The 22,795-nt window shown below is 48.1% G+C and overlaps 1 protein-coding gene across 5 annotated transcripts in view; it reads left to right on the top strand.

The window, feature by feature from the left end:
• Positions 1-20,542, top strand: part of MAP2K5 (mitogen-activated protein kinase kinase 5) — a 107,686-nt gene extending 87,144 nt beyond the window's left edge. For 3 of the 5 annotated variants that reach the window (XM_015873308.2, XM_015873306.3, XM_015873304.3), the window contains 2 exons: positions 2,178-2,223; positions 19,323-20,542. In XM_015873308.2, coding sequence (XP_015728794.2) covers positions 2,178-2,223; positions 19,323-19,427 — 151 coding nt within the window. In that variant the 3' untranslated portion in view covers positions 19,428-20,542. The remainder of the gene's footprint in view (positions 1-2,177; positions 2,224-19,322) is intronic. The other 2 variants (XM_085515201.1, XM_015873307.3) reach the window with 1 other exon arrangement.
• The last annotated feature ends 2,253 nt before the right edge of the window (positions 20,543-22,795 follow it).

Below are 22,795 nucleotides of genomic sequence, written 5' to 3'. Positions count from 1 at the left end.
ACCCACCCTGATGTGGGTGCAGTGCTGGCAATGGGACCGAAGGATTCACCTGGGGGAAAGGGGCCACAGAGCCCTGGATGTGTCATATCATTATTTAGGGCTTTTTGCAGTATTACTGATAAAATCACCGCGGTGTTTGGAGAGGCAGGCGGCCCTGATTAATTCCTTGGCTTCCCAGTAAGTAATTTTTACTGAGAGTCGTCCTTCAAAACGCACCGTTGGGTGTATTTTCTTTCCTTCAAACTGCATCGTTGGTTGAAAACCTCAGAAATGGGAGGAGAATGGGCAAGGAGGAATTTGTGGAGTAAAGAATGTAGTGTGTGGGGTGACAGCAGGGTCTAAATGACCAGCTAGTCAGTTAGTAGTGACCAGTGGCAGGAGGGTAGGAATCTTAAGGGTGAACTCCTACAGAAACAAAGCAAAGGGAAAATCCTTTTATTTTTCTTCTGTATGGCAGAATGAATGAGCTCAAATTCTGCACAGGCACAATGTGTGGGATAGAGGAGCATCCCTCACACTGAGCACACCTTTATGGGGTGCTCATTTGGAAGGGGACGTGGAGGGTTGCACAGATGGGGGGACTCCTTTTGGGGTTCTCTCAACTGCAGTAAGCAGGTGGAGCCCTCAACTCCATGCCCTTCTCCCTGTCAGGTTCATGGCACATTCACATTCTCTGCTGCCCCAGGGATTTGTGTATGTGTATGTAATGCAAGGCTGAGATGGGATGCCACAAACATTGCAGAAACCAAAAGCAGTCTGATTATCGGTTAATTAAAGTTCCTGAATAATTAAAGGTTGGATAACGTAGGCTTCCTTTTTCCAATCGTTTCAGCTTACAGAGAGAGCTCCACGCAAAGGGCTCTGCAGCACCACTGCTGTGTGTGGGGCTGCGCATCTTTAATTCCTTCCAAGGGTAACGACAGACCTCTTGAAAAAAGAACAGTCCTCATAGAGGCAGGGGGAGGGATAACCCGTGTTCGGATTTCCACAGATGTCAAAGTGAGGCATAACTGATGGTGGCTAATAGCCTGCTTTTCCCTGAGGACGCAGCTACTTTGGGCTGTCAGATTAGAGCCGCTCCCAACCTGCGTCGGCGCTCGCTGTTACCTGCATTGCTCCAGTTATTTGTGGGGAATGTTTGGTTATTTCTGTCGGGAGGGTGAATCGTACCTTAACTCCTCCTAACTTCAATGCAGCCCATCCAGGATTGCTGATCTATTGGCTGCACAGTGAGCAGCTCTTTTCAAGAGGGGGCATTGCTGTTTAAAAATGCACTATGCAAGAAAGAAATTACACTGTGGACTATTTAAGCAATCAATTTCTAATAAGTATTAGAAATGTCAAGTGAGCAGCGCTCAGGACTTGATGCCAGTTCTGCCATAAACACTGCTGCTTGGATGTAATCCAATTAGTCAGTAGGCAGCTCCTGATGGTCACCTCTGTGCCATGTTATTGTGTTCCTTCATGCAGCTAAGCACAGTTTTCAATAGCTAATTGCACCTGTTGCACGGAAAACTAGGACTATTTGGATGAGAAACATGATCTTATAAACAGCTTAATGCTGTGTAATGAACTATCACCCTGCAGTGTAATGGAAATGAATGGGAAAAAATTAAGGTAGGAACCCCAGGGTATTGTGTGTTCTCCTGAAGCTGTTCAGGGTTGGAGTTAAATTTCCCACCTGTTTGGATAATATGTTGTGCCGAGCTGTGTAATAATCCCCAGCAAAACGAGAATCATCTTCCTGTGCCTTCCCAGCTGATTGCATTGCAGTGATCTTCGTATTTACACATGTTCAATGTTATGAGCAGTGCAGAACATGAAGTAGAAGGGAAGCTGTTGTCACTGCATCTCTTGCCCAAGTAAGTGGGCACTCAAAGGAACCTGTAGGTGTGTAGGGGGCTTCAAAGACACACAGAGAAAAGTTAAGAGTTGGGCAGCAGTCAACAGAACACTCAGAATGGAAAAACACTGAGCATGAAGGAGGGGAGGAGGTTGGGTCACATCTTGGCCACTATTGGGAACTGAGTCTTCTGTCAGTCTGTGACCAAGTGAGGAAATACATGGAGATTCAGGGCACGGTTTGTCTGTGTTAGAAGAGGATGGCTTCAGTACTTAAGCAAATGGAATAAATAAACATTTGTTTACATATGAATGTTTTCTTTTATGATATGTAGCATGAGAAAGCAACCAAAGGAAAGACCAGCACCTGAAAATTTAATGGTAAGTGAAACTGCTGATTTTTCTCTGAATGCTTTTTATTGATGCATACAGAAGTAGAATTTTGGGGTTTTCTTGTTGTTTCGTTGCTGCATTTTGTTTAATAATTATTATCATTAATTCTATGGGGTTTGGGTTATTTTTTTTGCATTTTTCAGCGTGTACAAATATAAACTGTTTGGGGCTCGTGAAGCAGTTACACCATTACAGAGAGCACACACAGGGTGGAATTATCCCAGTGCACTTAATGAATATTTTGCTGCTCCCTTTGCTGTGGCCAAAGCTGCACTTGTTCTTTGGGTGCTCCATACAGAACTTTCACAGGCAGCATCAGTTTCCAGTCTGAACCATTTTGATGCTCAATACGCCATTCTTTCAGTTTGTGTATCCGGGGATTACAGCTTGATGTAGGTCACGCCTTGTCATCATTTGCCAGCATTAACCTTTCAAAATCTGAAGATTGAAAATGGGAGGTTTGGTCAAAGCAGTGTATTTTTAATGGCTTATATTCATGTAAAATGGGATTAGGTTGGCTACAGCAGGTTGATTTAATATGTAGCTTTGGTCTTGCCATGGAAGGGCTCTCAGCTTTGGAATCTGAGCTCAGAGACAACTTTCCCTTTCTTGTGACTTGGGATGGAATATTTGCAGTACTTTCTGTTGCAGGCAGGAGTTGCAGCCTGCTCTGATTTTTTGTTACTCTCTTTATGTGCTGCATTTCCTGTCACTTGGAGATTGGCATGAAGTCATCTCCATTTGTTTGCTCTGCATTGAGTATGTAGGAATAATTTCAGCGGACTTCAGCAAGATATGAAACGCGTTTGCATCATTTCCTGTCTTGTTTGCATTCTGCAAACTACAAGGAAAGAGGAAAACCCAGTGTTTCAATTGCAGCCATTCTCTAGTCAAAGGTCAGTCTCCAAAGGTGCCCTGGGGCAGGCAGTGCACGATCCAGGCTAGTCTCAGTTTAAACCCTGGTTAGTAAAATTATTAGCTCTGAATTTCATTCTAAGGATATGAACTTCAGTAGGTTTACATTTGGAGTAAGGCACCCACTGCAACACCTCAGCAGAACGAGGCCCTGAAGTTTCTCAGAGCCCCCCCACTTCATGGTGGTGTGCATCTCATACAGGAGGCTTCTGCTGCCTTATTTTGTCTTTTTTATTAACTTTTGATGGTTGGGAAATTCTTGCAGTTAGTCACATCTGAGAAAACTTGGAACAGGTTCCAGAAATGTAGACACATTTACCTTGTGCACTATTATGCTATGGCTGGATAGCTTAGCTATTAAAACAACGGAATAGGGTTTCATAAAACCTATATCTGTTTGTAAATGCATGTTTCAGTGATGCAATAGGCCTGCCACTTATAAATAAAACATCTGCAGATCGCGCAGACCCCCATAAGTATATATGTATGTTTGTAAGCAATAACACCACTCCAGGGTGTAGAGTCATAAAGATGAGGCCAAAGGGTGAGTGCCTGCAGTACCAGGGAAGTGCACAGATTTATCTTTACAACTACATGCCCTGGAGTGTGCTGGGCCCCTTTTAAGGAGGTGTTTTGTAAAATAATTTTAAAATGATAGCTGCTCAGGAAAAAAAAACAAAAAACAGCAACAAAAAGCCTTCCCACTTGTTAAACAAAATCTTTTGTTTAACACATTTTTTCCCTTATGATACTTCCTAGTCAATTATAAATGAACTTGCAGCAGCAAATGCTAAAGCTGAAAGCAGGCTGCTGCTGGAAGGAAGGAGTGACCCCGCCGCTGCCTGCCGTGTGGCTGAGCCCCAGCAGCTGCTCTCAGTTCCCTCCTGCAGTGGGATGAGCACGGCGTGCTCCTACAGCACAAGCTCTGGGAGCTCAGTGGTTGCTCTCCAGACAAGTTCTTTGCATTCCTAGGCTTAGCCAGCCTTGACAAGGAGCACTTTATTTGTAAATATACGGATGTATTTCTGTATCTATCTACGGATATCTATATGTCTCGCTCCAATTTAGGAGTGAGGCAAAGGTTTTTTTGATAATGTTATACCCGGCGTGAGATTAAGAAGAAGACCATTCAAATGTTGATCCGACCAGTTTATTAGAAATGATAGACAACTGAGGGGATGGGGAAGGGAGAGCGATGAATGCCAAAATTAGGGTGATGGGGAAGGGAAAGTAGGCGATAGAAAAAGGTAGAAAAGAGCAAGAATTATGTTAAAGCGGGGAATGGTCACCTCCTGAACGCAGCAGCGTCCCGTAGCACGTTGTTAACATTGGTCCGGGGCAAAATAAGCGTAAAGGGGAGAGCAGCAGCGAAGTAGCAGGCCGCAGATCGATGAAACGCAGAGAAGATGGTCAGAGTAGCGAGGTCTCAGGAAGTGGAGTCTCGGGCAGCGAGGTCCCTCGGAGCAGAGTCTCGAGCAGCGATCCCAGAAGAGATAATAGGCAGCAGTAGGACAACGGTGGAGGAATCTGAGGTCGGATACCTAGATACCCTCACAGGTTCTTCAGCATGCAGGCATCTTCTTCAGCATGCAGGCGTTCATGTAGAGAGGCATCTGATGACAGAAAACCCCCTTGTTTCCATAGTGAGGCATCTGGTGTCAGAAAACCTCCAATTCGGGGTTAGTCCGTGCCCTTTTTATCCTTCTTTCCAGCCTTCGAGACATTTCGGGACGGCTCGGGTCAGAGTCCTGTGATTTCCTCAGAGATGTCAATCTTCCTTGAGATAGGCCAACAGGAAAGACCACTTAAGGGCCATTGATCAGTATCTTATCTCCCTTTCGTAGCTCCCGGACTCGTCCATCTCCTAAACAAAGGGATTTCTCGAACCTTGGTTCCTGTGTGTCTCAGTCCTGGAACCTTGGCCAGGACTTGTCCATTTCAGCAAACTTTGAGACAGTAATGTAAAAAGCATGGCCTCTTACACTACAGAAACATAGGATCATTGAGGTTGGAAAAGACCTCTAAGATCATCTCCTCCAATCATTGGCCCATCCCCACCAACACAAGCATATCTGAACGTGCATATTTACATGTTTTTATACATTTCCATGTTTGGTTGGAAAACAGGGCCAAACCAAAAGCTGTTAAATATTCTCTGAATCCTTAAATTAATGACCAAAACAGCCTTTCTAGTTTCCCCTCCTCCGTTTCCTAAACCTCCCCTTGTAATTCTGATGTATATCTCTGTGTTAACAAGCGGTGGGTAGAGTGATACAGATACTATCAGTGAAATCCTGGAGCTCTCAAGGTCAGCTTACCATTGATTTCAGTGAAAGCAGGATTTTGTGTTGTTCATTGTTTTGATTTAAAGGAAATGTACTGGCAAGGATGAAAGGTGTAACACATGATCATCGTTAGCTTCAGACAAAACAGCAGAGTGCAGGTTTTCTCCCCTATGGACATTAACCGTACTGGAAGTCACTATTTTGTAACCAATTTAGTATAATTAAAGACTGGAAGCAAAATGAAGGGAGCAGAGCATCAATCTTGTTCCGCTCTCCTGATAATCGGTGGATTGTTAAAGGCATTTTAAGAGCTGGCTCACAATACCTGGAGTGCCACATTGGCGACTCCAGCGAAGTTGTAGGGTTGCAGCAGGGATGCATTTACCCCTCCTGTCGTGTTAGGAAGGGCTCTGTGCACATCGTCATAGAAAACAGGGCCAAAGCCAAGGCTGTATGAAATTCCTGTATAAAGTCAGGTTTCCTGGTACCATCGATATTCCTGTGGAAGCAAACACCTGATTTCCACAACAGCTGATAGAAATCAATGGCCTATATCTACACTCAGCCGTACCCATCCACGCAGAAGATGCGTAACGCTGGTTTCTCTGTATGCATAATCAGTGATATAATTGTTGTGCAGTATTTCCAGTTAGCAGACTTCTTCCACAGGAGTACAAATGGGGGAGTTGACCCAGCAGTTGGCAGGTGGTCTGTTCCAGAGTGAGGGTGATCTTAGGAGTTCACCAGTGGTTGTTCTGAACCTTGTTCTTACTCTGTCTGCTCTTGTGTCTCCAGTTTCTTCTGAAGAATAGGAAGGCATAGAGTCAATGGAACTCGCTTGTGTTGCAGCATCGTAGCATATTCCTGCCCCTCTTCTCTCGCCTTCCTCCAAGAAAAGGAAGATCTCAGCAATTCTTTTTAGTTTTTCTGTGAAGTTCTTGTTTCCACGTACACTGCAGAGCTGTCCCCAGGGAAGTGTGGCACACTGGAGCAGGGTGCCTGCATTGAGGGCGTGTGATGGGGCAGCACAGGGAAGGTTCCATCTCCCTGTGCCGAGCATATGAGCAGGCATCCGCGCGCTGGTGCAGCTCAGGAAGCCGTAGATCTGACTGCATTTACGGTATTTTTCAGCAGCTTTCCATTCTAAGCTCTATTTAATGGAATCTATGCATAGTAAGTAATCAGGTCAGAGAGAAGCAACATCCCCTGTTTGAGATCAATCGCTGGCTAATACTTTATCTAGGCCACTTTATTATCTCATGCTGATTCCATTCCCATTCTCCTCCTCCTTTGTAGCGTGCACTTCAGCTGTGGTAAAAGTACGTATCGCATACATATTAAAAACATATACCCATTCTATCTGTATGTAAATGTGTGAGACACAGCTGGATATTGCAGGAGTTTGATTTACTAATAGTTATTATCTGTTCTAGCTGTTCAGAGGCAAAGAGAGTTTCAGAAAACAAGCTAGCGCAGAAATTGCCTTTATGATATCACTATCTGCTTTGGTAATTGTTTAAAATCTCTCCTTTAGCTGGAAACTTGGCCTTTTATTTTGCAGATTCTACGTGCTCCTCAGAAAGCCAGCAGATTTGTTGATGTCTCTCGGTTTTTGTTAGTACAGCATTGAACTCTACCATGCTGCATCTGGCTGTATAAATGAAAGCGATTTGCTTAAAGAAATTCTATTAGAAATACCAGAAGTCAAGCACGTGGAAGTCATTCCTTTATGCTTTCATGTGAATGCATAAAAGTACAGTCGTTAAGATGCTGTTTGGGTTTCTGAAGGGAGGTATTGGGTGGGGAGAAGCTTTGCTTATGGCCAACGATCCGGCCAGCATCCACCTTGGATTCCTTTTGCACCAATCTTCTCATTTTTGTTTAGGTTTCCAAACCTGAATCATGGCTTCTGGCTTTTCTCCTTTTAAAAATGTAGATTATCGACACTTATTGTGTTGGTGTTTTATCTGTGGCTTTGAGTGATCAGTTGTACCTCCTCTGCCTCAAAAAAGCTATTGTGTTGAAAACTAGTTGGTTGGTTGGCTGGTTGGCTGCTGCCTCATGCAGTGCTTAAGTTCCCCTGTGCCTTTGGTGATGCTTCTTTACACTTCAGGAGTGGCATTTAGGTCTTAGAAGCTACCGTAGGCATTTTTTCAGGTAGATGTGTGTTTTTATATTTAAACATGTGGGTTTTTTTCTTAAACTTAGGATATTTAGATTTTCAAAAATGGGCTCTGTCTGGATGTTCCATTATCCATAACAAATGTCGGAAATTGGAGATGAGAAGCTTTTAAGCAGCAGTATTTTAAGTGGTGCTATTTACTAGGATGTGGCCAGTAGCATTGCTTGCCAGGTAGAGCTAAACCTGTGTGCAGCTTGTTGTGTTAGCCCATTGTTAGCAGCTGGTAGGAAATACTTTGTGCTTTCAGCAAGCAAGCAAAAGATCAGCATAATCCTACCTGAATTTTCATGTAAGCCTTCAGAGTAAAGCCAATAATATCCTTCCACTCGTGTTTCCAATGGAGGGAGCTAATTTGGCATTGCAGTGGTGGCATCACTGAGTTGCTGAGGTTGCTGAACAGATCGAGGTTTTCATGACCTTAACTTCTGAGAGGGAGCAGAGGGCTGTCTGTGCTTGGCTTTTCACAGAGGCATTTGGTAAATCTTTTGAAGGCAGCTTACAGATAAATGTTTTCTGTCTCAGTCTGTCTGGATGTTTATGTGTCATTCTTGGATCACACTGAGCCCAGAATTTTCACTCTTTAGCTGCTTGCAAACATTTGTTTTCCTGAGCCATGCAGGATCGCCTATCAGAGGTGATTTGCCCAGAGAAGAATTGTCAGTTCTTGCACCTGTGATGGATAGCTTTGCTTGCAAACATTCAGACTCTCCTCTGTTGCAGTGATCCCAGTTCATTCACCCCATGACAGGGAGGAATTCTGACAGACACTGAAACACGTGCCAGATGGGAAGGAAAGGGCTCTTCTCTGATTTCCTAAGGAAACAAGCATAAAGCCAGGTACTTCAGCTGCTGTAAACATGATTAATATAAAACTGCATCTTCAGTCAACCAATTCAGACAAATGGTGGAGAAGTCCTGGATGAAATCCTGGCTATGCCGGAGTCGTGAAGATTTTATATTGACTTCACTGATGCTGGAATTTCAGTGGGACTCAGGGTGTTCCTGTGTCTGTGACTTTTCATCCTTATTGGTCAGGGTAGCTTAAGCTGAAGGAAAAATAGATGTGTTATTTCAGGTGGCTGCACTGCTCAACATATTCCCCTCTGCTGAAATAGAGGAAGGTGGGTTATGGATCTTCTGCTCTTTCTTTTTCCTTCTCTCTCCGCCATTTCTGTCCATAGGGATGTGATTTGCTCTTCTTTGTCACTTTGAGAAATCAGCTGTTGAAATGGAGAAATACGTTCTATCGGTGTCACTAAATCCAGCAACTACAGCAGACTAAGATGGTGACAAGGTTAACTTCTGAGCAATAGGGTTTTAAGGTGTTACATTCATTCTCTGTCTTCTGCAGTCCCACTGCTCAACATGCCACTGACTTTGTACAGAAAATGTGAAAGTCTGACTTTCTCTTACTAACATGCCCTAAAGCTGCACGACAAAGTGGCATTTTCCAGTGAGATGTGAAAAAGGGAACTTGAGCTGGCGTGAAGAAGCATTGAAATTGTAAGGGAACGGGACAAAAGCAAATTGGCAGTGGCTTCGAGTGATGCAGCTCAGATGATAGTTAATATTTTTGGTGACTTGAGTCTCCTGGGCTTTGCAGTTTAATTTGAGCAAATGTTTCATTTGGCACTTCTGGTGCTTCTGTATTTCTCCAGACACTCAGGCAAATATTTACATCTCACTCATCTTGGTAGCACAATCGCAAGTCTTTCAGTTAAATATCTTGAGACGTTGTGCTTTTGTGTTACTGATACTTCTGTCTCTGTTCCCTTGCCTACGTATTGGCTGGACTAGATGATCTTGGTGGTCTTTCCAGCCCTTACGATTCTATGATATTTATTAAAAATAAATAGATCTGTGAATACTTCCAAAGCGAAGCATATTTATGATGTTAAGAGCACCGTCCTTTCCTTTTGTTCCAAATTCATCACAGAATGTGCTGTAAAGGGCAGTTCTGGAAATCTCTATGCAGTATTTATTTGTGTAATAAAACTGGAACCTTCCATTGATTCGAAGCCGCCGGGTACATTCAAATTGCTGGTGTTTGTGTGGTGCCAGCAGCGGTGGGCTGCAGCTCCTCAGGACTATCCTGCAGTATTAAATAAGAGCAGTAATTGCCTATGAATGAGGAGAGCACGGAGCAGGGGTACAGACAGGGCTTCCTCTGACCTGTGCGCATTGTGCTACAAATCCCTTAATCAGATTTGTGCCGGTTGATTCTTGCATCCACAGAAATTCAGCTGGAGGATCAGGGCCTGAAGTAGTAAAAAATCAATTAATACGACTTTCTAATTTGTGCGGTCGACAAAAACGCATATAAATAGGGGACATTTTTCTACTTAAGAGGGCCGCACTGAAAGATTTTTAATTGGATTTTCATTGTGATTGACAGCACTCGATTATGACAGTAACTTTATTTGGCTGGACTGTTAGAGCCCTCTTGTTGGGATTTCTTCCATCAAAGCTCCTTTTCATCCGCTGAATTCCCGGCGGAGCAGCGGTGGCTGTGAAAGAGCCTTTTAGCACCTTTGTTGCAGCCATCCCTGGTGATGATTGGGCCCAGCTGGTAGCAGAGAGGAAAATGTCCCTCTCACAAAGAGGTTGCGTCTCCAGTCCCCACGGCTTCGATAATTTTAAGAGCCCCAGAAACCTGTTGAGGATTAGAAGTAGCTTTAGATGTGAAATGAGTGTTAAGTATTAGTAATCGGGAGATTAGGGCCCCGGGGACAATGGGAGATAAACAACTGCAATTAAGGCAAATCTGCCAGAGTAAACAAAATTTAGCAGAAACAGATGCCCTAACCATTTTGGGGGATTGATTGGAGGGCACCGAGGAATCGATTTTTGTCTTGTTTACACTTCCAAACCCCTGCGATAAACCGGGAGGCTAAATATTTCATACCGCCTGATTTTAGTTAATTTTTTTCCAGCTCCTCACAGTGGGTCTACGCTCGTCTAACAGTGACCAGGCCTGAGTTTATTCCGCATTCACAGGGAGCAGCTAATTGTCTATGAAGGGCCCCTGTGTTTAAATGGGCTTGACAGGAATTTAAATTTCGTTTCAATCAACCTCCGCGCTCGCAGCCTGCTCCACTTTCTAATTTTTAAATTAAAGATGGTTTTTGAAGCCGCGGCCTCTCCTCTGCCAGCGGCTGCCGCAGAGCGGGGATGTGGTGCCTTATGGAGGCTGCAGCAGCGGAGCACGACGGGCATGGCCCCGAGATGCACCCCATCCCATCAGCTCAGCGGGATGCTCTGCAGTGTGGGCTGCTCAGCAAGGCCAGAGCCTGGGGAGGGTCTGGTGTGAATATGGGCACACCGTCATGGTGGCCTTGGTCCTTGTGCCGGACTCAAAGGGTTTCCCTTCCTCCCAGGCCAAGTGGTGGTGGTGTGCCTTGCGCTCTCCATGTTTTCTCAGGGAAAAGTGTTGGAAGGAAATACTTCTTCCTCAGTTTTTGGTGTTTGACTGGCTCTGCTCGGTAGCCATGAGCGTGGTGTGCTCGCAGGGAGCCGTGAGTTGGAGCACACTGCTCAGCAGGCATCTATATCAGGATTAGTTTGGTTCAGGTGTGCATTCATGGTCTGAATCTCCAGATCTTTCAGAGCTGCCAACCACACCTTCACTGCCATCACAGACAGCTCTCAAAGCTGAGGAATCAAATCGGTTTCAAACAGAACCAAAGCAGAGGATGTGCTCCAGGCATGCAGCCTCATGCTCTGGCTACAGGCAGGTGCTGCATCCACACAGCAGACCAGAGCTGGTCAAAAGCAAAACCTCCTCCATCTCCAAAATGCTGCACCAACCATTTCACTCTGCAGATCTGCTTCTGCTGTCGACAGCTTGCTAATGTTGACATAGTCTATCAGCCTTGGGCCACTCTCTCTATTCCTCTTTCGCAGCTCTTCTTCACCTCAGCAACACTTGCAGAAGCGCTCTCCAATTATACTTTGGTTGCCTTCATTGTTGTTTTTTTTTTCCAGGAGTCATCATGTAAAATACCTTCACTAGGAGTGAGCTTGTTTTGTTAGCTGAGCACCACAAGGCGTGCCAAGCACCGTTATCTGCTCCATAGCAAATGGCCAGAAAGCAGAGCTGCTGTGGGAAGAACGATCTACAGATGGACGAATGGATTCCACTGTGCCACGGCCAAAACCAGAGCTCTGTGTAAATTTTAGGCCGCTCTGCACCGCAGAGATTGCATAGCACAAATCAGACCCACCCTGCACACGGTGTGGAGGAGCTGTGTTGCATGCAGTCAGGTCTGTGCTGCAGGTGCTGGATGAGCTGCACTGGTTCTTGCTGCAAAACAAATGCTCTCTTGACTCTGAGTCTGGACGCAGGGGTCAGGTTTATGAGGACTGCCCGGAGGGTTATGGCCGATGGCCAGAGCTTCATAGGAAGGTGGAAAAATTGGCTTTAATCATCATGGAGGATGTAAGTTACCATTTGGGAATGGAAATTCGGGTGTGCTTGCGGGCAGCTCCTCTGTAGGTACAGGCTTTCAGGTTTAAGCAGTTCTTCTTGGTCTCCCTGTGGTGCCTGATCCATTTTCTATCACTATCTTATATATCACTGAAGGGATAAAACCATTGGTGTCTAGACAGCTGTGGTTCTAGCACTGACCTAGGCTAATCTGCCTTTGCAATTTCAAGAAGTATGTTTGACTCCTCTGAAAGTAACCTTAAATTGTAGTCTTGTAAGAATTCCAGAGCTGTATCCTTCACTCCTTCTCCTAATGAGGTTATGACCAAATGCTCATTATAATTGCTTTAGACTCCTTTTAATTTTCAAGCTTATTAATCATAAGAAGAGTTATTTAAAATTGCATAAATTAATCTTAGATTAAAAGCCCATCAAAGCCTCGAAACAATTAAGAATAAGTAGGATTTCCCTGGGGCAGCAAGTTTTATTTTAATAGTGTAGTCAGGTGGATATCAGAACACTGAAGTATGGTAGTGATTAATGTATGCAAAATTTAAATGAGAGTTTTTAAATGGCAAATCTAAATCACATATTGACCTAACTGTAGGCTTTAACTGCACTGTCTGTCATATATTTAAACTGTTTAGTAATCAGCATTTTAATTACAGTGTATGTTCGGGAGGCCACGCAACAAACAGAACTCCCCACTCCGACACTTTTAGCAGGCTGAGGCTGCTCAGTGTAAGGGATGAGGGAAGAGCTTGGAGGAGATAACAGTACCTGACCCTCTTTGCTGCCCCTGCTGTTCTCTGAGCAAACAGGCAGAAGCTGCAGGTGGTGGGAGATGTGGAGCAAACTTCATCTTCTGGGTGTTGCTGTTTGGTGACCCTGGGGTCTCTCTGCCACCCCGAGCTCTGCAGACCTGAGGACGTGTGTCTTTGGCTCCTGCTGTGGGGGATTTCAGTGTAACACCAGCTGAGAACAGGCTTGTGGAGGTGCTGGGATCTTCATCAAGTGCAGTGAGAGGTCATCCTTGCCCTGAATAGTTGATGATTGGAATGAGAGGAGAGATCTGGGCTGGTAAACGCTTGGTACTGCATCAATCACAGCCATGTAAGTACATAAGAAAAGCTAAACTTGCTGTCGTTTGGCACATGCGGTCCCGGCACTGCAGGAATGGCACAGGAGAGGCAAGGAGCTGTCATTTCTGGGGAGCTGTCTACTAAAGGAAGAGTTGACCTTGCTGGAACTTGGGAAACTCAGACATGTTTCCTAGACTCCCAGCCACTGCTTTCACAAGCACCCGTCCCGTTCCCTAACAGGGGTCACCCATCGTGGCTGGAACACGTGCTGACATTGCAGAAGATGTAACAGGCCGATCACAAATAGTGTCTTACAGGGTCATTCCACCCATGCATTCATCCCGTGTCTCCACGGGTCAATTTGAAGCCCTCTGATTTTTGTACCCTGCTCAAACCTTAGAGGTGAGCAATGGAGGGAAGGCGGCTGTGTGGAGCAGCCTGGGGAGGGCTCTGACACCACTGTGCCTGAGAATTAACAATATTCTGGGAGTCAGCAGCAGAGTATTGGCCTGAGGATTCCTCGCTGCTATTCCTGGCTGTGGGAGCAGAAATCGGCCTCGTGGAGAGCTAGCACAGATAATTAGAGCAGCGTCTAGTTTGGCTTGTCCTTGGGGGCAGAAGCTCTAGATGTGAAATTCTGCTCTGCTGGAGAAGGTGGCGGAGCAATGACATCCTGCGTGTGCTGAGGACAGCAGAGGTGGGAGCACAGGTTGGTGTGGGGTGCTTTGTGTTACTCGAGTGCTTCGTCTCTCCATGTGTCCTGGGAAGGAACTCCAGAGCTGGGGTTTGTGGTGGTTGTTTTGGAGGTCTGACTTGTGTTCCCATTAAACGTGTGAATGAGCAGAATTTCCTCTCGGATCACGTGCCCTCAGTTAATTGCAAACAGCATACAAACAGTGGTAGCAATGGGAGAAGGAGCTGGGGTGATAACTGTGGTGCACTCTTTGCAGCCGAGTTCTTGTTTTCCAAACCTGCAGGGCTCACACTCACAATCCAAGTTGTTCCTTGGATTTAACATTGCACAGTGACAGTCTGACCATCCCAGCTGCCTTGGGAGCAGAAGCAGTGCTGTGTTTGGGTCATGTTTAACAGTGCGCTATCGGGGATGAGGGGATGGCAGGAAGGGCAGAGATGTCCAGGTTCCATTTTATTCTTGAAAGACGCCCCAGTTCCCATGCTGTGTGCAGAAAAATACCCTGTGTTGAGGCATCTGATGCACTGCAAGAGACACTCAGTGCTGCAAAGCAGTGCCATGCTGTTCCTAATATTGCCTAATAAACTGCTGCATTGTCTTCTCCCTCCCCCTTGTAAAATGGCATCGGAGTCGCATGTTAAGCAGAGAGTGAGCTTCCCTTAAAGCAGCCTGTAGCCATCAGTAATATTTATTTTCTCTATTTGTTTTAAGCCTGTGAAGACTGTGGTTTCCTCCATACTGTCCTGATGGAGCCCTGACCAGCAAGCGTGCAGTGCCCCTAGCCCTAATGTGCCATTAATGATAGGTTAATGTACAGTATAATGTTTTTTGGACTATGGGTTCATTACACTTCTGAGTGCAAGGTCCTTCTGCAGAGCGCCCAAGGTCCCATTGCATTATATCATGCAATAAAAATACCCTTTTCATATCACACGCTAATAAACTGTATTTGAAATGCTGTCTGAGGGCACTGCCATCGTCTCGATAGTCCGTGTCTGCAACAGTTGGGATCTTTTTATTACGTCTGTGTGTGTGTGTGTGTGTGATGCCCAATTCACTTTTCTAAAGGAAATGCGTAATTTGTCGGTGCTTTGTTGGAGTAAAAGGGGCACAGTCCTTTCACTGCACAGTCTGGGGGGGTCCTTTAAAAGAGGGCACTGAGAGGATTGTGCTGTGTGCTTTGTGCTTGGGAAGTCCTCTGGGATGGCTGGAGGGCCGTGGCGATGTGCCCATCCCTGTGCCATCCAAACACGTCGTGTAGCAGAGGAGCCGCGCTGTGGGACCGCCAAGGGTGGCTTAAACCACAGAACTTTTCCCCTTGAATAATGGCCATTTAATTGACTGGGCTAAATGATTGATGGTGCGTGGGCAACGGGTTGGAATTACCAGGGCTGTATGCTCAGGGGGGCACTGCCCTTTTAATTTCATGTCAGATATTTAAATCCCTTCTCTCCCCCTTTGCGTGGCGCTTCCCTTGGAAAGAGTTAACCTGTCTGGTGGGACACTGCAGCGCTGGGAACGTACCCTTTATCAAAGGAACGAGATGAGACAAGTTCATTTAAAAAGGCTGGTTTGTCATTGTTTATCTAATTTTCAGCATTGACACACAAAATTAAGCGGGCTGACACTCACTGCTGCCCTGTCCTGCCTGACCTTTCCTGCTCCTTTGCTTCCCCTCCCACAGCAGTGGCTGCATGTCATGCCAGACCCCAGCCAGGGTGGGGGGGTGTGATGGGATGCTGGGGGTTTTTCAGTGTGTTTTCTTCTGCCTGGGCCTCCTGGCTCTGCTGGTTGCCATGTGGGTTCAGTGCTGAGGGGTGGTGGGTCCCCATCCCTGGGGGTGCTCCAGAACTGCAGGCATGTGGCACTTGGGGCTGTGGTGAGTGGGGTTGGGTTGGACTTGGTGTTCTGAGAGGTCATTTCCAACCTTAGTGATTCTGTGATGCAATGAAATGTTGCTGCAAATGGGTCTAGGGCACGTGTGATGGGCTCATGCATTGTCCGCAATTCTGTACTGCTCTTTGTGTGCATGTGTTGCAGGTGTGACTGCAGCAGCAAGGTGCTGCTGAGCGAGGCTGGGTGTCAGGAGCAGCGCTTGTTTGAGGCTGGGCATGGACCTGGTGCACCCTCCTAGAGCTCAGTGCCTGACCTGAGCACACTGAGGGGCTGCCCACCAGTCCAGGTCCCACTGGTATTATAGTCTGAGAAGATTCCTCTCTGGAGCAGTGGAAGATGAGAGAAACCCAAACAGTGGTTTCAAATTAAATTTATTTCTAGGAAGAATAGTGTGTAAAATGTGGGGTTTTCCATGGAGTAACCCCACAAAACAAAGCAGAGGGGGTGAGCAGCACGGCTCGCTGACATCTTAAACACCTCATAGCCTGCATTCTTCCCCTGTGTGTTGGGAGTAGCTGAACTGCATGGATATACCAGGCGTGAGATGCCTTCCTCTGCGGGGAGTCTCTCCATCGTAAAGGAGATTCATTGGAGAAGCGGACTGTCTTTAATAGCTTTTTTTTAATTGCCCCAATGCATCTGCTCTTCCTTGTCTGTGGGCTCCGTTGTTTCTCCTTAGTTCTCGTTGGTGTCCTTGGCTGCTTTTTTGTTTAAGAGGCCAGACGGGTACCTCTAGGCTGTGTTGCTTAGAATAAGCCTTTACTTTACTATGCACTTTTGCACCCACCATACCACGGTGTTGTGCAAAACACACTCATGCTGATTCTTTCAGCACTCAGCGAGGCAGCAGAAGCCGCGTATTCCTTTTTTTTCCATATGCTGGGGGAGATTCTGCAGCTTTGTGAAGGTCACACTGGAAGGTACATGGAATATCTGCAGGATCCTGTCCCTGGGGTGCAGGTTGTGCTCCTTCTGAATGGTTTCCCTGGGTAGAAATCAAGGAGCATTTCAAAGAACAGCAGTATTTCACAATTCATTTGTTTACTAAACCCATAGGGTCCGTGCAGGAAGGGGTAAAAAATAAGTTGTGGCCTTTCTGTGGCATTGTTCCTGATGTTAGACATTCAGGACCAAAGCTAAAGATTTCTGATAGCCAGGTGTTGGGAGGGAAGAGACGTTGTCCATATGCTCAGTGCCGCGAGCATCTGTGTACTCAAATGCATCATTTTAAGCTCATCCATCTTCTGCTGTAGCATCGAGCTGGCTGCTGCCATCGTCAGGCTCTCAGATGGGCTGTGGTACCCGTGGGAGTGCTCCTCGGTGGCCATTTCCCAAGCAGAGCTCACGTGTGTCCACGTGGGTGCAAAATTCAGAGCGCTGACAAATGTGGAGTTGTTCCTCTGCAGTCCAGAATGGCTGAAAGGAACCGATTTGCTTCCCCAATAATAATAATAAAAGATTGAATACTGGGGGGAGAAAATACTCATTTCTGTAGCAGTTACAAAGAGCAAATTTAGAAAGATGGATCGCAGTGGCAGAGTGATGCTTAGTTCCAGAGGCCTGAGATAAAGGTCAGGGCTTGTGGCTTGAGCCTGGTGGGAAGCACTGAATATCTGAGCATGGAGAGCGAGTTCCTGGAGCTGACTTTGCTTTTGGAAGCTCTTGCATCTCCATGTTTGTTCTGTGCAGCATTGTGGGAATGAGTTCCTGAAGGTGTAGGGAACAACTTGCTCCCAGCAGTCACTGCATCCACCTTTATGTGTTGGTTAGCAAAGTCTTGCCTCTTACTGTGTTATTTCTCCATTCACACAGTGGAGGAGTCCCATTTGTTCCACTGGGATGGTACAGGAGAGGCTGTGATGTGAGAACAGTTAAAGGCCAAGTGACAAACCAGCCCTGCTTGTGCAGGGATTGCACAGAGCAGTCCTGGTGTCCTGCAGGGCAGTGAGCCCCACAGCACCTCCTCTAACCCAGGCAGCTCTGGTCCAGGACCCCAGAGAGCTGAGATGGAGGAAGGATTTAGGCTGGGCTCTGCTGTGTTGTGTGTGTGCTGAGCTCACCCTGCCTTGTGCATTGCCTGTTCCTTGCACTGCCTTTGCCCAAAGCCCATGGAAGGGCATCCCATGAATGCAGCCATCCCAGAGGGTTGAAACATCTCACACTTCCTCCCTCCATGGTGTAGATCACGGCATATTTTATTCCTGCAGCTCTTCTGTTCTCCAGCCCTGGACTGCAGAGTGTTTTACTGCTTTGTGCTGGCACTGTGAGCATTTATGGTGCTGTGTTCAACCCGGTGCTGCCTCGTGGCTCCGCTCAGTGCCATCCTGCCCTGCTGACCCCAGCATTGCAGGCATGGAGCGCCCAACACTGCAGTGCCAGTACTGCATCATTGTCCCTGAGGGTCCCTACATCAACACTGGTTACTTTAAGGCGCTGCTTGCAAGAGCTGTGAAGTTTAGTGTTGCAAAAACCGAGCTGCTTTTGAGTGATTTGGAGGAGAGGTTTTCATCATCTGTGATGGTTTCTCCTGGCGATTGCTTTCTTTCAGCCATTTATGTAATTGCGGTACTTGGTTTCCTGTGGATTTTTATACTTCATTTGAGATTCATCCGAAGATGGCATGTTCCCATCTCTAGGAATGGGGCCAGATTGAGCTGCCTAAGCTGGCTGCCGAAACTGAACGCTGTATTCCTGCTCCGATTTTCTGAGGTGTCTCAGCCTGTAACAGCCCTGCCATTCCATGGGGCAGCGTGTTGCACGGCCATCCTTCTTTCCATCATACATCAGTTCCCACTGTGGCTTCTCATGAAGGCCCACTGGGGTTATGCATAGGTGAGATTTCCGTTTCTTTGACTGGCTCCAAAGCCCACATCCAGCTCATGTGTGCCTCCACTGCAGGCTGCACCCGGTCCTGCTGCAGCTGCATTGTAACACTTGGAGGGATGTGGCACCTTCTGTGTGATTCAGACAACCCTAAGAGTGAAGGGTGCACACAGGGTAAGGTGGGGTTTGTACTGACTCAAGTCAAGGGAGCAAATGTATGTGAACATGGCCTTGCTATGAGTGTGTGTTCATGGTGGCGTGATTCAGGCTCTACCCTGCAGGGGAAGCAATTTGGAGTGTGACCCAGTTGGACAATTTCCTTTGGACACAGGGTTCAGTTGGATTATGTTGGGTTGGGTTGGATGGGGTTGGGTTGGATTATGTTGGGTTATGTTGGGTTACATTGGGTTTTGTTGGTTTGGATTGGGTTGGGTTGGGTTTTGTTGTGTTGGGTGATGTTGGATTGGGATGGGTTGGGTTGGGTTAAGTTGTGTTGTGATGTTATGTTGAAGTCGCACAGAGGAGCTGTTTGTGGACCTTTACAAACCTGTGGGTCAGTGGCCTCAGTGAAGAGTTTCATGTCCCCCCAACCTCCTCCTTTCTATTTAAATGGTGAACATGGATAATACGCATCCAACTGAAAGTTCACTGATTGGAATCCCTTTTTCACTGCAACCACAGAATGTTCCAGTGAGTTTTTTCTAAAACACGAATGAGATAAACTCTCTCAGTTCCTGCATGGAGCGCTGTGTCTGTTGGCTAACCCTTCCTGTCCCCTTTGCAGGGCCACCCCTTCATCGTGCAGTACGACGACGGCCACGCAGAGGTGGTGTCCATGTGGGTGTGCAGGACGTTGGAGGAGCGGCGCTCAGCCCATGGCGCACCGTGAGCTGCTGGGTCATGGGACAAAGCTTTGGGCTCCCACCCATCCGGGTCATATTGTGCTAAAAATCAACCAAACCTTTCAGGATGTTTGTTGTTGCCTTCCTCCCTCCCGCGCAGACACGTTAAGGAATTCCCTTCACATGTTTTTCTCATTTAACATCCTCAAATTAATCTTCAGTTAAACTGTACACAGCCTTAAAGCGAGTATTTTATATCTCTATTTTTGTGTTATTGAATGTATTGTATATTTCGTGGCTCCAGAGTATTTTTGAACTGTTTGTTTTGCTGTTGTACAGCTGACCAGCAGACTGTTCCCAGGGCTGCAGGAGGAGCTGTTGGCTGCCTGGGGAGTGTGGACATCCACGAATGTCTGTTTGAAATGGGTTTGGGATTTTTAAGGAAAAAAAAGAAGAAGAAAAAGAGGAAGGAAGAGTGTGGAGTTTCTTGTCCTGGGAAGAGGCGATTTCCCTCTGCAATACAAGCATTCCAGGGGCATTGGCCGTGGTGTCCTTGGATGGCAAGTGGTGTCACAGTGCTGCTGCCATACCAGGGTGCATCCCATCGCAGGGACAGAGCCTGTGCTGCAGGGCAGTGCTGCAGTGCTGCTTGCCCTCAGGCTGTGGGTTGCACTGATAGTCACAGTTTGTGGCTCCCTCCTCTCTGCCTCCCTCGCTCATCTCCCCATGGCTGGGAGCACACAGCAGCCCCCTGCACACAACAGCAGTGCCACTGATGTGGGGCACGGTGTGAGCCAGGGGGGAGCGCTGCACCCAGGTGCCCTAATCCCCATGTACTCTATGGGGAGAGATGGGACACACCACTCACTGCCATCATGCAGAGCACCCGGCTGTGATCCCAATGGAGCAGCAGCACTTCCAGCATCTCCAGTGTGTGTTTGCTGTCCCTGCCATCGCTGTGTACGTTCTCACAATGGGTTGGCACACAATCAGTCCTTATGTTAAGGCACTGCCACAGCAGAGGAGTGAAGGGCAGAAGGCAAAAGTGGGAGCTGAGGGTTTGCTCAGCAAACTGGGCACCGCTGCGGCTTGGGCAGGGAGGGAGGGTGGGCGTTTTGTTTGCTCATTTTTGCATTAGAAATAAACTTTTGCTAAAAGAAAAGCTCAGGTATTGGATTCTATACCAGCAGCTTTAAGGGAAAAAACAGTGAAAAATTCCTCCCCAGTCCCTGCAAATCGTAAATGGTCCTTCAGAAAAGACTTTGTTTCCTTCCTCGGAGGGATCATTTGTCTTCTTTTGAAGCACAGGGGTTGCAGGCATGAACTTATAGACTAAAAGTTTATCTTAATTGCTCTGATGTCACCGCCTCCCCGGCAGATAACAGAGCAATGAATGAGTCAACAGCAGCCGTAGCTTCAGGTCCTCTTTCTAAAGTGAGACAAATTTCATCCCTTGGAGCCATGCGGACCGCGGGCAGCTCCTGTTTGTTCATCTCCTGCGGTTCGCATTGGCTTTCTCTGGATAAAAAGCCTCTCCCTCGGGTTCAGGTAAGAAGTCGGTAGAAGCAAAGCTGGGCTGTGCCCTGGGGGGATCCAAAGCACTGGGTGGGACCCGATTGAGATCGCTGCTCCCCGAAGGGATGGGCTGCATCCGTGCTCCGTGCGCATCTTTCTGCAGCCGGAATCGGGGCGTTCCTTGGCCAGAAAGCTCGAAGAAAACGCAGCGCTGTTACACCCTGCGGCCGCGTCCCGCTCACCCGAGTGCGGATTAACGCCCCGCGTGGATGTGGGCACGCACAGGAGCTGTGTGAGGGCAGCAGGGCTCGGGATGCGCTCAGCTCCCTCTGCCCGTGACCTTTACTCGTCCCACGAGCCCGGGACAGCGCAGAACGCCTTGAGTTTCTCGCGTCCCGTGTCCGTGTGCGTCCCGCTGTCAGCTTTCCAAAGGCGAAGTGTCACTCTTTGTTTTCTGGCTAACAGCCTGGAAAGCTGTTTGTGCGTGTGTGTGTGTGTGTGTGTGTGTGTGTGTGTGCAGACATCTGGCAAAAAATAAAAGCAGAAAGTGGGACCCTCAGCAGGAGGCGGCTCGGAGGGCTGCGTCCCCTCTGCCGGGCAGGGACAGACAGCGGCCACCGACCCATGGAGCAGCTCCGAGCGGCTCCGTGCGCTGCTCCGCCATCCAGGAGCCGGCACCGACCCTGCGAGCAGCGGGGAACGTGGGACCGAGGGCTGCCAAGGGAGGGGGCTGGGCACAGGGCGCTTCTCCGGCTCTGATGCAGGGAGGTGGTGCTGGGGGTGATGCCAACCCCGGGAGCTGCCCCGGCAATTTGGGAGCTGCAAAGTGAGGCGCTCAGGACCCCCTTTGTAGGAAGGCGCTCAGAAGCTTCTTAAGCTGTGCGGGGCTGTTTGCAGGCGGCTTGAGACCGCCATCCACATCCCTACAGCGAACTTCTGCCTGCTCCTCCTCGTCCTTCCATCCCGCACAGCTCCCCCTCGGGCAGGACCGACCTGAACCCCAACCACAGCGCTGCACCCCGTGACAAAGGGGTCCGGAGTCACAGCGGTTGTTCTGGGGACCCCCATCCTCCGCCTTCGGTGGGGACCCTCAGCCGGGGGCACCAACTCATTGGGCTGAGCCGAGCGCTGCTCATGGTGCTGCGATTCTGGGCTGCAGGGAGCGAGGTCTGGGGAATAGGGAAAAATCAAACATAATAAATAAATAAATCCATCAATAGAAAAAAGCAGCTCGATACGGTCAGATATTAGGGGCGCACGGGAATAGAAATAAAGCAAAAATAAAAAGCTGGAAGGTGGGCGCCGATCCCCGCCGAAATCCGCAGCTGGGAACGGACGGACGGATCCTCTTTCCCCGCTCCCGCAGCGCTGCCGCTCCGCACAAACCCCGCGACCTGCGGGGAGGTCGAGGTTTGTCGGCCCGGAGATGTTAAGGGCGATGGATGGAGGGAGGAGAACTACCCGCGGTGGGGGCAGAGCTGCGGGTCGGGCCCCGCGCAGTTGCGGTGCTGCAGGTTCGGCACGGCCCGGTTCGGTTCGGCCTTGCTCAGCGCCTCTAATTGCTGCCCCGGGCGCACGGCGCTGCTTTAACCCCATCGATAAATTGTGGACATCGATCGTGAGCGCTGCGTTCCTCCGCAGTCCCCCCGCACCTCCTGCTCCGGGCCGGGCGGGATGGGGCTGAATTGGGCCGGGACGTAACGAGGGTGGGGGGCGAAAGGTGAGGGGCAGCGGAGAGAGAAGTGGAGGGGTGATGGGGGGGATGAGAGAAGAACGGAGTGGAGATGCGTGGAGCGGATGCTTGGGAGCACAGAAGGGGCATCAGGGATACACAGCCGGGGGGGGCACAGACAGGCACCGGGAAAAGGGAAAAGTGTCTCGGAGCTCTGTTCACCCCTCC

This window comes from Coturnix japonica, chromosome 14 (assembly GCF_054131305.1).
Source record: "Coturnix japonica strain WE chromosome 14, WE-NBRP24, whole genome shotgun sequence".
NCBI classification, from domain to species: domain Eukaryota; kingdom Metazoa; phylum Chordata; class Aves; order Galliformes; family Phasianidae; genus Coturnix; species Coturnix japonica.
The sequence above is the reverse complement of the archived record's forward strand: the minus strand, read 5'-3'. Positions and strand labels throughout refer to the sequence as shown.